Source organism: Photinus pyralis, unplaced genomic scaffold (genome assembly GCF_008802855.1).
Source record: "Photinus pyralis isolate 1611_PpyrPB1 unplaced genomic scaffold, Ppyr1.3 Ppyr1.4_LG1, whole genome shotgun sequence".
NCBI classification, from domain to species: domain Eukaryota; kingdom Metazoa; phylum Arthropoda; class Insecta; order Coleoptera; family Lampyridae; genus Photinus; species Photinus pyralis.
The window spans coordinates 17,826,257-17,842,976 of NW_022170249.1; the positions used below are offsets into that span (position 1 = coordinate 17,826,257).

Genomic DNA, 16,720 nt, shown 5'->3' on the forward strand with positions numbered 1-16,720 from the left:
TTCGAACCCTTAGCACCACAGTTCAGCTTTAACTGAACTGCGCCACCCAGGAGACGGTTTTTTAAAATTATGCAGTAAGTAACTCCAAGCAACAATAAATCCTCTTCATTTTGCCCTCTTTCAGATACAATGTAACGGCCTTAACATTTTAATTGCAATAATTTCTACTTCTACATGTAATTTCCTCCACTCTGTATATAAAATTGATAGTACAGCATGTTCTCGTTGGATGTCGCCACTATTGTCGTCACCTGTGAACGAAATGTTGTGAACCAATCTAAATGTCAAATGTGAAGAACCTCCAGGAGAGGTTTGCAAGAAATGAATCAAATTTTGTAAAAAAAATGTAGTATTTATGGAAATAAATACAGAACTAAAAATCAACACGGTGTATCACCGTTTTTATCTCTATTTGTAGTTGATATTTAAAATGGCAGGAGAGGTAACACCTACATCTGGGTGTAGTAGAAAAAGGGGCAAATTGTACAGGCAAGAGTCACATAAAAAGGAATCCGATGTAGAAACTGACAAGCCAAACGCTGCCATCAATTCTGATTTAAATACAAGGGGCGGTGTTAGGGTGTACAAGATTGTGGTTTTAGGAGACGGTGGTGTAGGGAAATCAGGTCTTATTTCCTTTCACTCCTTTAATATACAATGTTTAATATATTAACTTGTAGCCGTCACACTACAGTTTGTGAGCCACAGCTTTTTAGACTACCACGACCCGACAATTGGTAAGTTAGCTCGTAATGTGAAAGTTAAGCGACGTTTGCACTTGTAGAAGATTCATATCAGCAACAAGCGGTTATAGATGGAGAGCCTGCCTTATTGGACATTCTGGACACTGCGGGACAGGTGCATACCTCCTCTAAAAATAAGAGCCTAAGCCTTAATTCATTCTAGGTGGAATTCACGGCAATGCGCGATCAATACATGCGATGCGGTGAGGGATTTCTCATTTGTTACAGTGTTACAGATCGTCATAGTTTCCAAGAGGCGTTGGAGTACAGAAAGCTAATTCAAAAAGTGAGAGCATCCGAAGATACGCCCTTAGTTTTAATAGGTAATAAATTTGATCTTCAAATGCAACGTAAGGTTACAGCCGAAGAGGGGAAGACGTTAGCTAGACAATTCGGTTGCCCATTTTACGAGACCTCCGCAGCTTTACGTACGTACGTAGACGACGCCTTTCATACGCTAGTGAGAGAGATAAGGTCGAAAGAAAGGAAAAAATTGGGGCTGCCTAGCTGCGGCGAGCGTAAGCCTCACAGACATAGTAAGTGGTGGAGGCTACGAAGTATCTTTGCATTGGTCTTTCGACGGAAGAGACACACGAGTTACTCTTAGAAATGCAAGGTGGTACAAAGTATAAGAAAATTCTTGTGCGTGTTTTTTGTTTGCTAATTTATTTATGTGTTCAGTAGGTAGTAGCAAAATATTGCGGCAGAAATTCTTTTTATAAACTTCGGTTGCAAGTGACCATGATTCGCAATAATATTTATATTTATTTGGAAAAATTGAATGTTAATCGGTGCTTATTAGATATACAAATAGTACAATTTTAAGTAAGATGATACTTGCCATGTTAACCTCATGACGTTTTAGTTTTCGTAAGTTATCCTGTACAGTACAGGTAAGAGACCAATCAAATGCATTTAATGTTTACAGAAGGAACTAGTATTTCTAAGTATTTAGTCTTCATTTTAAGAGAGGCTATTTATAATATTTATTTTAATTATAACTTTTTGTACCTGCATGTTATGTGTAATTTATTTCTACTGCTTTTTTAATTACTACTTGTTATTAACAACCGAAGAGGCTTTATTTATACATAATTTGTGATAAAACACTTTGCCACAACAGGGTGTTTTTATAATATTCGTGTACTTATTTACGTTTAGCAGTGCTTCTGTTAGTTAATTGTTGCATTTTCCACATGAAACCTTGTTTAGAAAACGATCTCGATATATTATAGTCATTTACAGTTTTTGATAATTTCACATTTTAAATTAGATGTTAACCTACCTTAAAACGTTTTACACTAAGTTACCACTAATTGTACCTTATTTATGCGCTAAACCTGCGCAAAACTGATAAAATTATTAAAAGTATAACAGTAGTATAATAGTAAATGAAATGTATGATTGTTATATAAATTCAAGATAAATTATAGATATTATATAATTATAAAAACCAATCACATAATGACGGGTATATATGTACTAATAGCTATGTAGTGAATGTTCTTTTCGTACATATGCCGGCAGCTTAACTTTTTTTTACCATTTATTTATGCAAAAACTTGCTTAGAGCGTGTATAGAAAAAGATTTTGTTAACACACTACATAAGAAACGGCAATTTTGATTCATTTCTATTTTATATAACTGGTATGATTTTAACAATAAATTAAAATTTTTAAATTAATTTACTTTATTACGATTACTTTAGAATAACTTTCACATTCCAAAAACTTCTATAGAACCATTCCTATTGTACAGTTGACGGGTTCAAAGGGCCATAAAAAATTTAATCAAAATTATTGAAGTTTAGTAATATTCACTCATATTACTATTGTAATTTTGATAAAACAAAAATTGTAAAAAAACGATCATTTAGATTCTCGCCCATAGCCAGTGACACATTGCAATAATTAAGAAATTCCCACAAAATTAAATTTAGATGGTCTTAAAAAAACCAAACACTGTAAAAAAAACTTGTGTATCGCAATGGATTCTACTTTCACAAAAAGAAAAGTTACGGAGCATTGTAAAGACTAAACACAACGCTCCATGGCGGCCAAACGAGGCCCCAGTGATTTTTTTCTTTAATATTGAGCTCCATCAGACGCCTAGGTCCATTTTTTCTAACTCTTAAAATTAAGGGTGTTACCATAAGAAGGTGCAGTCCAATTTGGACCACCCTGTACACTTCTCGCCGAAGCAGCTGTTTTTGAAAAAATTTAAATTTTTATCAATTCTAGTATTTGTAGAAATCCATTCTCCGATAATCTTTGCCCCATTCTAATTGTAAAATTTGTACCTTGTATGACTTTTTCTACAGATGCAGTAGTTAATTTTGCGACCGTTGGAAGTCATGATAATTTGCAGCAAATCTCAATTTTGACCACTTCATTCAAAATTTTTGGCTATGTGACTTTTTTATTACACACTGATCACGTGGTTTGAATCTCCATTAGACTGGTTCACTTTTCGAAGTTTCTCTGTCCTAGGAGCATTTCAGACAACATTTGACCAACAAGGCTTTTTTTACTAATTGGTACCTGCTGAACACGAATATCGATGTTGGCACCTCGAAATCTGAACAGGAAGTCCAGAATTCAAGATGGCGGCCAATTTCCGAAAATGTTGATTTCACTCATGCGACCGATTTTTTCGATCTAAAAACTAATTATAATGTTATTCCTGACGTACGTCACGATAATAACAGTTAACTATTGTTTTAACAATAATGTAATAGTTTTTTTTAGCGGCAGAATGCGTAAAATTAAATTAAGAAATTCCTAGCTCTCCTTGCCAAAAGGAGGACTTGCAAAACGATTGTTTCTAGTAATCCCGATATAAGTTTCCCGACATGCGTTTATATTGCATAATTCTCTTTATAAAGTTTTGATAACTACAATGTTTCGAATTTTACGTTAATTTTCAAATGAAAAAAATGAAGGAGTTCAACTAAACTGCCGGTGTTTCGGAAGATTCTTATTTTGCTAGGTATTATAATTACCGTTACTCAGGATATATTATTATTATTAAAGTATGAAAGCATATAGAAAAATGAAGGCAAATTTATCTTATTTTCATGGTGTTAGGTCACTTGTCTTCTTGAGAATTAGGTACCTCTAGTACAAATCAACAAAGTTTTGACGAGCTCTCCTATTTACAACCACAAAGGACGATATCTAGAGCAGCCTTCGGAATTAATCTAACGTTGTGAGAATGGGGATGTAGCCATTTTCAATTCTTTCCCCAGGAAATCAAGGCTAGATATGCCTGGGCGACATTTCAGAGTTTAAGGTCAAAGAACTACCTCTTCAGATTTACACCTGATATGCCGTAATTATGGAAATGGATGAAATGCTAGAGAAGATTAGATGGAATCCCAAGAGAATGGAGTTCAGAATTGTTAGATCTAAAGCTTCGCAGCTCCTGAAACCTGACAATGCTTCTCCACTCTGGGAAGTCCTACTTGATTAACCGAGATGGGGCAAGGGGCGTGCGCATTCTTCCAAACGGACGTCTGGTAGCGACTTCTCCCTACTGAACTAAGCGGGACGCGCACCGTGTCGGTGGAAGCTATGGTATCGGCTACCTAAAGAGAAGAAAAGACGCCACCTAAAAGATGCGAGCCAAGTCGATACTCTGAACATGTGAAGTTTCATGTACCTAGTTATGATACCACCCTTGTATAATTTTGTCACGAAGATTTTTGCAAAAGATATACCTTCTTGCTGAGGAGTATGGTACCCTGCGTGAACAGTAAAGAAGAGCGCTTTTGAAACACTCTCTGGTTCACATCCAGGTTCGGATATAGATATTTGTAAATGTCTAGTGGGTTGGGTTGGTAGACCAGCCTTGCCTGAAACCCACCCTGCTTAAAAATAAAGGTCAAAAATAAATAAATAAATAAAAATAAATGCATCCAAGCGTGGAAATTCACAACAGCAAATGACGTGACATCACTTCCTGTGATAGCGTAAAAGGACAGGATATTATCGTTACTACTGCTTTTGGCCAGTTCCTCTGCACATCATTATGGATAGGAACAAATACATATCTTTCTTGAAGTACCGGTCAGCAAGCAAACTTCGTTTGCCAGTATTTTTTCGACGTGATGAAGAAGCAACAGAAATACATCTGTTATATCCGTAGCGTTATCCTAGTATCCGCTTCCTTGTGAAAAGCTTCTAAGGAGGAAATCTGTGTCGTCTGACGGTTACAGAAAACTTTTCTTTCGTCACTGAAGCTTCCAGCAATCACCTAATACGCCGTCAAATGAGGCGTCTTCAAGGTGATGCGACAATAACTCGTTTCTTTTGTTTTCCTCTAATGAAAGGAACTTCTTCCATATGTGAGATAATGGAACATCGCGGATATCTATCACACGACGCACAGGAACCAAAATGCTTGCCAAAACAGAAATAATGTGATGTGAACAAATTTAAACAGTAGCCATACAATAGGTACTATGAAAAAAAGGTTTCCACTTTTACGCACTTTGACGTTAGAAAAACTATGGAATCATTGTTTAAACATTTGTTCCCTATTATCGTGCCGTACCTCCGTCAGGAATAACATTATAATCCGTTTTTAGATCGAAAAAATCGGTCGCAAGAGTGAAAAGATCAACATTGTCGGAAATTGGCCGCCATCTTGAATTCTGAACTTCCTGTTCAGATTTCGAGATGCCAACATCGATATTCGTGTTCAGCAGGTCCAAATTAGTAAAAAAAAACGCCTATTTGGCCAAATGTTATCTGAAGTGCCCCTAGAACCTGTTAAAACGCTGCTTTTTATAAAAGTGAACCAGTCTACATACCATTATTTTTTTTATTTTTATTTTATTGCCTTTATTTTATAGTGGGCGGAGTGTTAGCAATTTGCTATTCTTCCCCCTCAACCCACTATTGACTATACAATCACAAACAGCCATGCCTTACCTGGGATTCGAACCCAGGACCCTTGTAGCCAAAGTAGTATTAATATTAGTGTATATGCCATTATATACTCGTCACTCGTATGTTACCTACCTATTGACAGAGTTAATTATTCTCTGGTTTAAAACATAGTTTTGTCTTTTACAGGCTCATAATGGTTTGGAATTGCCTTAAATTTATTTTGAAGTACCCTGTATTGGTCTGTACCACTACAGTTCAATGTGAAGTTAGCTATGTATCAAATTTATATTCACCTTACTTCGCTATTATTTGATTACAATCGAAAGTAAATAAACGTGATTCATGGAATTAATTAGAAAGCTTCTTGCGTATTACAATTTATATGATTTCAGAATATTATTTAGCATTAGGAATTAAATTAAGACAAAAATGGCAAAAAGAGAGAACATATTTCAGGCAAGTTATAAATGTGCATGCTCCATTAAGAACATTTTTTGCAACAGATTAAACCACCACCGCCCCCCAACTTGAACAAGGAATTACTGGGAGTATGGAATGCTTGGTGCCGAATGGGGGACCGCGAAGTTGTTCGCGAGGCTGCTGTTAAAGGCCATCATATCGAATTTGCCCAGAACTTTCTCGCGGCACGCAATGAGTTAGATAATGACACAATCCAACAATGGTTTAAGGACGAAGTATACCTATCCCCCATTGTCACATACTAAGTAAATCATTTCATTGGTAGGTATTCGTATGGATCTTGGAATTATTAAAGCGGCAACAAATTTTCAAAGCCTCCCATTTATTTACTAACATTAATTTGGATCCAATCGAAGAATTTACAAAGATATTTCTTGAAACATGTAATCCAACGCTTCGCGATTATTTAGGAAATCATCTGTCCAAATCGGAAAGACTATCGTCCACCGATATGGACACTTGGAAACTACTACAAATTGTAATGGATAAACAGGAGTTTTTGCTGGATTTTCCGTATAATGTATCCGAACTGAATATTAATTATTTTAATGGTCAAGCGTATGATTGGAAATGCAAAATTGGTACACAGCTTTTTTTTAAATCGTTTGGTATGTTTTGTTTCTAATACTGTCAGATAACTATACTATGTTCGCACCAGATGCAGTACTGGTTTTAATGGACTAAACTCCCCTCTTACTAATTTGCGTCATTCTTCAATAAAGGCTATCCTTGTTGCTCACTGCAATGATGCCAAACTGACACATGATTGAATTGACATATTAAAACAGTACACAAGTTCTATAGCAATTAGCTATATCTACCAACCCGATTAAACCGGTTGAATATTCGGAAACTCCTCTTGTGTTGTCAAAGTCAAGTTTGTTAGTAAGTTTGGCAAGCATGTCCATTAGCACCATACTGCATCTGGAGGTGCGAACACGCCATAAGTTTATAAATTGTGTACTGTTACATTCGCCCTTTTTTAGATGATAATATTAAACCGTTTGTGACTGCTAAGCATGCCTGGGAATTTCTCTTAAAAGACTGCAATTTAGAAATTTTAAAGTTATGGATAAATGTTTATTTCTCCCAGTCGACCGAGTTTCATTGCAACGTTGTACCTGCAGAAAAGTATGAATGTGTCAGTAGTATGATGTTAAGTTTTACCATAAGTGAAGAGATGGTCGATTGTATGTTCCAAGGAAATGTTTCTGAGGAGCTTCGAGATGGTGTGCTCAATGAGTTGAGTAAATTTGGACTGTTTAGTTCTGAAGAGAGAAAATCGATAACAGCAATAATACGACGCCTTAATCACGCAGAAACTCTTGATTCTATTTATGCAATTCTAAACTGTGAGCAGTCTACAGTTACTTTGACAAATTTTCATTCACTTCTGCTGGATTACTGTATTAAAAACGAATTATTCTTACTTGTGAATTGGTGCAATGTAGACTTAAGACTAGTTTCTAATGTAAGCTCTAAGTATTTGGATTTGTTGTCCTACTTAAAAAACTGCGATTATTTTACGAGTGAAACTGGGGTTGGCCAACTTATCTTGAAAGTAGCTAATTTTTTATCCGACGATTTGGCAGAATACTTCAAAGAAAATCCCCTTATTATGCTTGGAGTTATATTCTTCTTGCTTCCCGAATTTAATTTTCTGAACTTACTTTCTTGCATTGACAGATATGGATTGACACCATCAATTGTTGAAAGTTCCCTGCAGAAATTACCTATGCTGCATACAGTCCTCACAAAGTCGCCAGTAAGCGTAGCAAACTTGTATCAACTACTGAATAAACACACCACAGTTAGCACTGATATTTACAAATTTCGACTAGAAAACGCCCCTCCCCCTAGCTTTAATTCCCCATCCCTTCAGCTGTATGCCTACAAGAAAAAGACTAATTACATTTTCTTTATAAAATTAGGCAGACCAAGTTTTGCAAGTAAATTTTACCTCGCCAATTCCAACCGGTCCTTAAACAAACTTGGCATTAACCGAAAAATACTCAAAGTGTACTTTAACGACATTACCAACACCGAGCTCGCAGTCAGTTGTATCGCATTCTTAGAAATGATCGGCGAAAATTCCTCGAGTTTACGAATCTACGTGCAAGTGGCAAAGCTGCTGTTAGACTCGAGACAATTTTCACCGAACCACATTCAAAAATTGTTTATGGGCATCTTTCAAAATCCGGAACGTGTGCTCGACGTTTTGGAGAGCATTTTAATGCTTAGCTGCTCTTTGAGCGCCAATTCTTCCAACGCAGAGTTGGCGGAGGAGATTAAGAAGCACGAAATTGTCGTTAAGCTCGCCGAGCTGCACAGCTTTAAGCTGCCCGAGCTGTTTTTGAAATACTGCGCCCGCGGCGATTTTTGGTTTCCGTTCTTGATTTTTATTCAAACTTACAATTACCCGCTCGCGCAGGTGCAGAAATTGTTTCAAGAGTTTCGAAGTGTGTTTCTGGCGCAGCATTTGTACCACGGTTTGTCGAACGAGATCCAAATCGACTCTCAGAAGGAGCTGTTGATGCGTGATTCGAGAAACTTCTATTTATCGCGTATCGGCGTACGGAAAAATGTCGATGCATCTTCGGATAGTATGTATTCAAGTGCAAGCTCGTATGGGAGTACAGGAAGTTCTAGTACCAGTTCCGATCTGTTTGATGGTGAAACATTGGATTTTGAGAGTGATATTCTGCACATTTTGATAAGGTGTCATAATAGTGTAGATCCTCCAAAGGCACTGCTCCAAACCTGTTTCGTTTACAAATGTCCAATATTTGCGGTATTAGCTACCAGTTATGAGGTAAGCGTATACAACATTTTTGCTAATGTACACATTAAATTGTTTGTTTATACATTCTTCATTATTTTCATATTGAAAAATGTGCAAAATTCTTCCTAGCTTCCTAGCTCAAACTAAAAATCGCGCTTTAGGGAAGAGTGTCTTCAAACAATGGTAAGTGTGGGGAAGAAACGTTTCCCATGAAAGTTTATTATTTTTCGATGTAGAATAACCTCGAGAAATAATATGCAATAAGAAGTATAAGGGTTCTGTTTGAAAAAATTAGTTGCCCTGCACTTGAAAGTGCGAAACAGTGTGAAAACGTGCATGGCATGATATATGAAGCATTTTTCGATATCCTCGCCAGTTTCCTCAATAATCTACTGTCTCAAGATAAATGGGGCATCCTGTATATACTTAATTAGTTGCGATACACCCCAATTCGTCTCGCAGGCAGCTGCAATTAAACCCCAATAAATCATCCCCTGAAACTGATATCTTTTCTAGGCAAAAATCCTTGCCTCAAGAGTATCTTATATTCCATGCCTTTGTTATACTTGGACAAAAACGAAGTGTAATCTTTTTAAATTAATAATTTTAATTTTACGTTGCAATTTGAAAAAAAAAGTTCGATGCTGTTGCGGTGTCCCAACATTTTTTTCCAAAAATCTGGCCTGTTATTTTTCGTTTCCGTGTGCCTTAATATCCATATTCAAAATTTGAATAAAATCCGTCGAGCGGTTCTCTCGGAAAATTGCCAATGTACGTATGTACAGGGTGGCCAACTAAGAGTGCGAGGTACTGTATCTGAGAATCTATCCATCATAGAGGCTTGCGGTAAAAAAATTTATTACTAAACCGGCCACGAGTAAAACCTGGAAAATATTTTTAAGTTTCTGAAATGACCGCTAGGGGGCGTAACTGCAATCTGGAATTTAAAAATGTGATGTTTCTGTGAATTCCGCTATATTAACCTAACAAAAAAATGTCCGGTCTTTGAAGTTGACGATAATCTGAACAATTTTTGTTTGACAATTTTTCCTGTATCTCTAAAAATGAACTGGTGGGGGGTATTCAAAGGTTTCCGTAAAGAACACCCTGTATCTTCGCAACGGCTGAGCCGATTGAAACAAAATCGGGTTAGTTCAAAAGAGCTATTCTTCAGCTACAAATATTATACTATTTGAAGTTTTGTTAGTTTCACATATCGCCGCTTGAGGGCTTTTTTCGACATTCTGACAGAAATGGTTAATTTTCTCAAAAAAATTAAATGCATTGGTTCGATTTTTTTTTCATGAAAAAGTAGCTAAATGATGCCTAAACAAGTTCGCGAAAACAGCATATATCTTGAGATATATATATATATATTTTTATATCGTGATGGCCAGCATTTCGAGCATTTACGGCGGCATTAAAAGCTTCCTTTTTTAAATCGATCCACCTTAGGGCCACAAATTATATAATAAAAATAATTCCGGAAAAATTAGCTTAAAAAAATAAAATTTTGAGGGTATAAAATTTTCTTTGGCCTAAATTTTAGGTTAGGAACAAGATATCGAGATGCGGTTTTCGCGAGCTTGTTTAGGCATCATTTAGCTACTTTTTCATTTAAAAAAAAATCGAACCAACGCATTTAATTTTTTTGAGAAAATTAACCATTTCTGTCGGAATGTCGAAAAAAGCCCTCAAGCGGCGATATGTGAAACTAACAAAACTTCAAATAGTATAATATTTGTAGCCGAAGAATAACTCTTTTCAATTAACCCGAGTTTGTTAAAATCGGCTCAGTCGTTTCGAAGATACAGGGTGTTCTTTACGGAAACCTTTGAATACCCCCCACCACTTCATTTTTAGAGATACAGGAAAAATTGTCAAACAAAAAAGGTTCAGATTATCGTCAACTTCAAAGACCGGACATTTTTTTGTTAGGTTAATATAGCGGAATTCACAGAAAAATCACTTTTTTAGATTCCAGATTGCAGTTACGCCCCCTAGCGGCCATTGCAGAAACTTAAAAATATTTTCCAGGTTTTTCTCGTGGCCGTTTTAGTAATAAATTTTTTTACCGCAAGCCTCTACGATGGACAGGTTCCCAGATACAGTACCTCGCATTCTTATTTGGCCACCCTGTACATACTGCAGTGTGTATTCGTATGAGGTCAACTACACCACCCACAAAACACCTGTCCAGTGTCCAACTAGCTCAAAATAAAAATCCCAATTTAAACTGAAATTAATAATTTGGGAGACTCACTAGCCTCAATTCAGTCCGAAATTCCAAAATTATTTATTGATCAACACCAGCAATAAATATTGGATACGAAGACAAAAATCTGAGATAAAGACTATGCGGGTCGCACAATGGAATCACACAATTAATTGATTGACAATACGAGTAAAAAAAATTTATTCCGATACACGTAAAAGGGAAATTAAAACAAAATTTTTTGAAGAAAGAAAGGCTACACAACCTGTTTGGACATATTACCTCGCACGCAAGCGGTAGATAGTGAAAATAAGCAATCTTAAAATTACTTACAGTCGTAAACAGGTTTGCTATAAACAAGTGCACTTAACTCGGTACAACCGCTCACAGCTTCAGAACTTCACATTTCTTTAACATACAAACTTGATGACAAACAGGCATGTTGAATACGAATAACTTTTAATTTTTAACCACAAGAGAACTTCACGTTGGACTAACTTTACCCGTAAAACGGACAACACGCTTTAAACTTCTCGCAACTTTTAAACAACTTCAGTTAACTTTCTTCCGTACAGAATTATTATAATAAACAACAAACTGCGCCTTCATTTAATACCCGAATTAAAAAATAGCGTAAAGAGACGCACACTCCTTTCCAACCTTCGCGAACCAGTTACTTTTTTTCATTGCACCAATATTTAACGGAACACCATATTGTAACGAGAGCAATTATTTGTGTTAAGTTTTTTGCGAAGTTGCAAAAACTCGTCATCGTAGTGATTCAGTTAGTAAAGAACATCATTCGTGTAGATAAACGCCTTCATCAGCAAATTCCTTAAAAAACTGTATCGCGTATTGTCAGTGGAATAAAATAAAAAGAAGTTGATTTTAAGTTTATGTGTAAAACGAAATTACAACAAAGAAAACTGTTAGTAAAACCAAATAATATTCTAGTTGATATCTGTGCCGCCAAGAAAAACGGCGGTTAGTGTTAAGAGATTTTCATAAACGTCACGCAATTTTTTTTGCGTCTACTGCTCTTAACATTTGAAGATCTTAATTTGGTGTTATACCGATCCTGTTGCAGTGGAAATTTTAGAACCACAACAGTTTATGACTTCAGGTTCCCAACACTATATCTACATAAATTGAAACACTTGTCCTTTTTTAGCCAGACTCATTTCTTACGCATTGGTTAATGTGGCTAACTGTATCCTGCGGATTGGACGGTGAAATATCTAACTTCGAGATGGCTACGAACGACGCAAACATAGTCAGCGCTCTATTAACATCCACCGTTAAAATGGGCTATTGTCGAGTGCTGCATGACAGTTTCCAAATTTTTTTACCGGTACGGAAACGATGACACAAATTTAACATGTACATGAATATGTTTACAGGATAACCCTCTTTGCGTATTTGTCGAGTTTTTATGCGATTGTATCGATCTCAATTTTGACGTACCCAACCAAGAGAAGAAATTAAATCGGTTTTTTAGCGAAGTGAAGAAGAGAAAAATTAGTGCGCCCTTTGCGCAAGTTGATTATGAAATGGTGTACTTGTCAAATAAGATGTGGATCGAAACAACCGCACTTAACTTGCTCGCTGCAACTCTACAGTACAATTTTACATCTCAATTCCATCAGCTGACTTGCATGAAATTTCTGCACGATGTCGGCGTTGGCAAGTACTTTGGCGCGGATGTGCCGGATTTTTCAAAATATTATCAGATACTAAATTGGATAATCGACAGTAGTTACGATATAAAACTCGATTTATGTTCCACTTTTCAAAGTGAGGAGATTCACGAAGAATTGCTAGCGGTAGTGTCCAAGCTTGTAGCTACACGATCGTACCGTCACGCATCTCAAATTGCTCAGCTCCAGAAGATATGCACAGATTTTATTGTAATTGACGAATGGTGCTATAGGTTTAAAGAGCGTTGTGACAATAAGCAATTTTGGGAAGATTGCAATGCAGCTTTTCACGACCACCACTTAGACGAAAATGCGGCTGTAAAATTTTTCGAGCAGTGTTGCGAAGATACCAGTAATATGGCAGAAAAATACGTCATATTAGATTTGGCTCATGACTGGGCCAGTATGAGAAATTTAGCTAATGTGTACGACTTGGAAACGAAGATGTGGATCGCGTACTTTCAAATGGAGGGCAAGGGTGAGTGCAAGGTTCGTAATTTGCCGAGGAATTTGATGTTGTACACGGAAATGAAACAGATCTTGTCGGTTCTGGAGAATGACGGCGTGCCTGATTTAAACGAAAGTGGCATTTCTCGCTTAAATAGTACAATTGAAACATTTTTAAATTTGGGGGACTTTTGGCAAGCATTTAGGCTTACAAAAATTTTTAATTACAAACATAGTGACGTGGATATAATCGAGCTCTCCTGCAATTTGGTAGAAGGTTTGATAATGCCGTACCAGTTATCTGCAGAGCAAAGATTACTGTTGGTAAAACACACCAATGTCCGGACACTCGGTCATCGTCGACGAAGGGCGCTCATGTCTAGTAAAGGATTGTCGAGCTTCAGTTCAGGTATTCTGTGGTTTATTTCGTTTCGTACTCAACTATAATTGTTGCAGCGTCCCTTAGTCCTATGGCTTCGAGTATAGCAACTATGGTAGATCACGTTGATGTTCCCTTTCACGATACATTGGTTATCTTAGAAACCTTACAAGAACGCCTACAGAGTGGAAACAAAATCATTCAAAGTATCCTTGAAACCTACAGAATTGCTATAAACATCGAAAAATCATATCAAGAAGTATTTAAATGTAGTGATTCTGTTAGTTTGCTCAAGGAAGCTTTGAAAGAGGACTGTCCTAACAAATTGGAGGTTGTTCATGATGTAATGTCGTTGTTTCGCTGGACTAGTGATAAGGTAAGTATCAGCCCCAATTTTCGGGGTTTGTGTACTTTGTTGTTTAAAATCTTGGACATTCCCCGCCATAGAAATCCTAAAACTCCTAAATACAAACTTTAATCATAAAATAAACTGCTTTTTCCTGTAAAATATTAGAACGAATCATTATTTAATCATTGTTCTATGACCATATGAAGAAACATAAGGGAGTTACAGTAGCAGGTATGTATAATCGCAGATTTTAATCCGTAAGTCCCCTGTCTTTCGGTGTTGATGTTGCAAGTTTATAAATATCCCTTTTTTATGTTCACGTTGGAATACGCAGACATGTTTTCCTTCATATTCTTACTACCAGTAACTCTCCTAGACACGTTCTACGAAACTCATCTTATCTCGAAGCACCACCATCCCCAAAAATTGATACAACCTAGAATCCAAAGTATCTATTATTTCTTACTTAAATCTAGATAGACCTTTTTTATTTTCTCGTTGGATGAAATTTCGTTGTATTTGTTTAACCGTTGTGAAAATATTGTTTAAAAATTAATTAACTTAACGATAAGCGCATCTCTTATCCATGACCAGAGAAAAACATGAGATAAACTTTTCAAATATTACGCAAATAATTTCCAAATGTTCCTCATCTCATAACACGTAATTTCTTTACAATAGACAAAATAAACAAATTACAATGCGGATATAAACAAAAATTAAACATATTTTTTGGGCCTACAGTGGTGTATTTTTTAATTATTGTAGGTGGCCGATTTTATAAGTGAGCAACTAATTGATGCCATCACCGAACATATAAAGTTAAATAGCGACACTGTGATATTATGGAATCTCACTCTTGACACCGATTTTAGTGTAATACTCCAACTTTTAATTGAAAATTGCTCTGCACTTGGACTCAAACTTTATTCGTACGCTAGTGCCCTACACAGATCAGAATTAAAGCCGCTTGACTACCTAGAGCTTAATGTAATAATTGAGTTATTGATTCGAGCCCACGATTGCTTTACAGCAGATTGCAACATGGAAGGAATCTCGATTATCTTACGAAAATGTCAAACTATAATTCTGTTGTCTTTGCAATTGAAAAATTGGAAATGCATTGTTCGGTTACTGACGGGGGTGGCGAGATATACCGAAATGAATTACGTCTTTCACATCCTACGCGAAAATGACCAGTTTGAATTTTTACTGCGCAAAGGTAACAATAAAGACAACAGCCTCAAAGTTGCTCTTTTAAGATATTTGAAGAAGTATTGCCCCGAAGATCGCGAGCTGTATCGAATGGTTGCCTTACACTTCACTTTGTTCTCCGAAATTGCTCAACTGTGGCAGGAGGAAGCGAGAAGTATTACGCGAAATTTGATCGCAATATCGAAATTGGAAATGCAAAACAATGGAATTAACATTGAAGCTGTACCTTTCGTACTTTTAACAAATACAGACGGCACGAAAATTTGTTTAAACAAAGCCATGGTGAATTACACGCACGCTGCCGAATATCATCTACAAGGTGAAAAACTTACAAAAGCCATGCAAGCGGCGAAAGTGGCCGAACTATTAGCTTTGCAAATGTCCATGCTGAAAGGATTACCTGCCAACAGTACTGCAATTTGCATTCTCAATATTGGAGATGACCAAATTTTGAACTTGATTTCCACAGAGCTAAGGTTTGTATCGTTACATGATATAATCAATAACAAAGTAAAATTGCAGCTTTGACCAATCGCTGATCCTCATTGACTCAAATAACTATAAACCCGACTGGTCATCAGTGATATTTGAGCAATATATTATGCGAAACAACATCGCCTACTTGGATAGTTTTCTGTTGTCATTTCCCCTTTCCGACGCACTCCTTCATGATATTTCAAGAAAATTTCTCGCCCTAACTAAACCAAATGGATCAGCTATTAGAAATATGAGAGAAATGATAAATCGTTGTTCTTCCGTCCGGGTCAAATATCGAATTGCTAGCGAACTAGGTTTTACTGATTTAGTAGAAGAATTACTTTTCAGCAATCAGTTGGCCTATTTGAAAGATACAGTGTGGAAGAAGGGATATAGAAGTTGATGTTTGATATATTTATTGCAACTGTGATCTGTTAAAAATTTACTGTATGTTGTTTTATATTATTGGGTGTACCTGTAAAATATGTTACCAAAAGTTCATGTGATTTAAAGTGATATTTTTATAATTTTATGTAATAAAAAATCAACATTTTCAGACGTTGTCATTTTCAGTAAAGGATTTAGGGATTTATTTGACTGTATAGAGTCTAAACCAATTTCGAAAGAAAATTCAAAGGGCTGTAACTTTTGAACTAGTAGCCCAATCTTGGAACTGTTTGAAATTATGGGATCTACAGGCCACATTCTATAAGAAAATTTTTACGGGTCGATCTGAGACAATTTTTTTTCGGGCCTCAAAAAAAAGCAGTGTATAGGTAACCTTCCTTTTTTACCAAAAATCTACTACACCAAAATTTCTCGGGAAAACACTTTTTCTTATTAATTTTGGTGCGTAGAATCCAAAACAATTTGTACTTTTTCGATTATACTTCTCAATCAAAAAAAAGGCAATTTGTTTGTTTGTCTACATTAATTTTAAATAAAAGGTCACTCGCATCCTCTTTACATTGTTGGATAGTAGCGCAAGCTCGTGCAGAATCTAAACACATTCATGCAAATATGTAAATACAATAAAAAAGAGA

The 16,720-nt window shown here is 36.2% G+C and overlaps 2 protein-coding genes across 2 annotated transcripts; both read left to right on the forward strand.

Moving 5' to 3' along the window:
* The first annotated feature begins 241 nt into the window (after window positions 1–241).
* LOC116159415 (GTP-binding protein Rit2-like) lies at window positions 242–2,424 on the forward strand. The gene is made up of 4 exons (XM_031472383.1): window positions 242–626; window positions 681–737; window positions 785–858; window positions 907–2,424. Exons 1-4 carry the CDS (start codon window positions 431–433, stop codon window positions 1,348–1,350), a joined length of 771 nt encoding a protein of 256 aa, XP_031328243.1. The 5' UTR covers window positions 242–430; the 3' UTR covers window positions 1,351–2,424.
* Window positions 2,425–5,934: 3,510 nt separating this feature from the next.
* LOC116170696 (spatacsin) lies at window positions 5,935–16,235 on the forward strand. The gene is made up of 9 exons (XM_031487204.1): window positions 5,935–6,092; window positions 6,140–6,331; window positions 6,382–6,724; window positions 7,103–8,928; window positions 12,285–12,464; window positions 12,514–13,666; window positions 13,714–14,012; window positions 14,754–15,676; window positions 15,723–16,235. Exons 1-9 carry the CDS (start codon window positions 6,066–6,068, stop codon window positions 16,078–16,080), a joined length of 5,301 nt encoding a protein of 1,766 aa, XP_031343064.1. The 5' UTR covers window positions 5,935–6,065; the 3' UTR covers window positions 16,081–16,235.
* The last annotated feature ends 485 nt before the right edge of the window (window positions 16,236–16,720 follow it).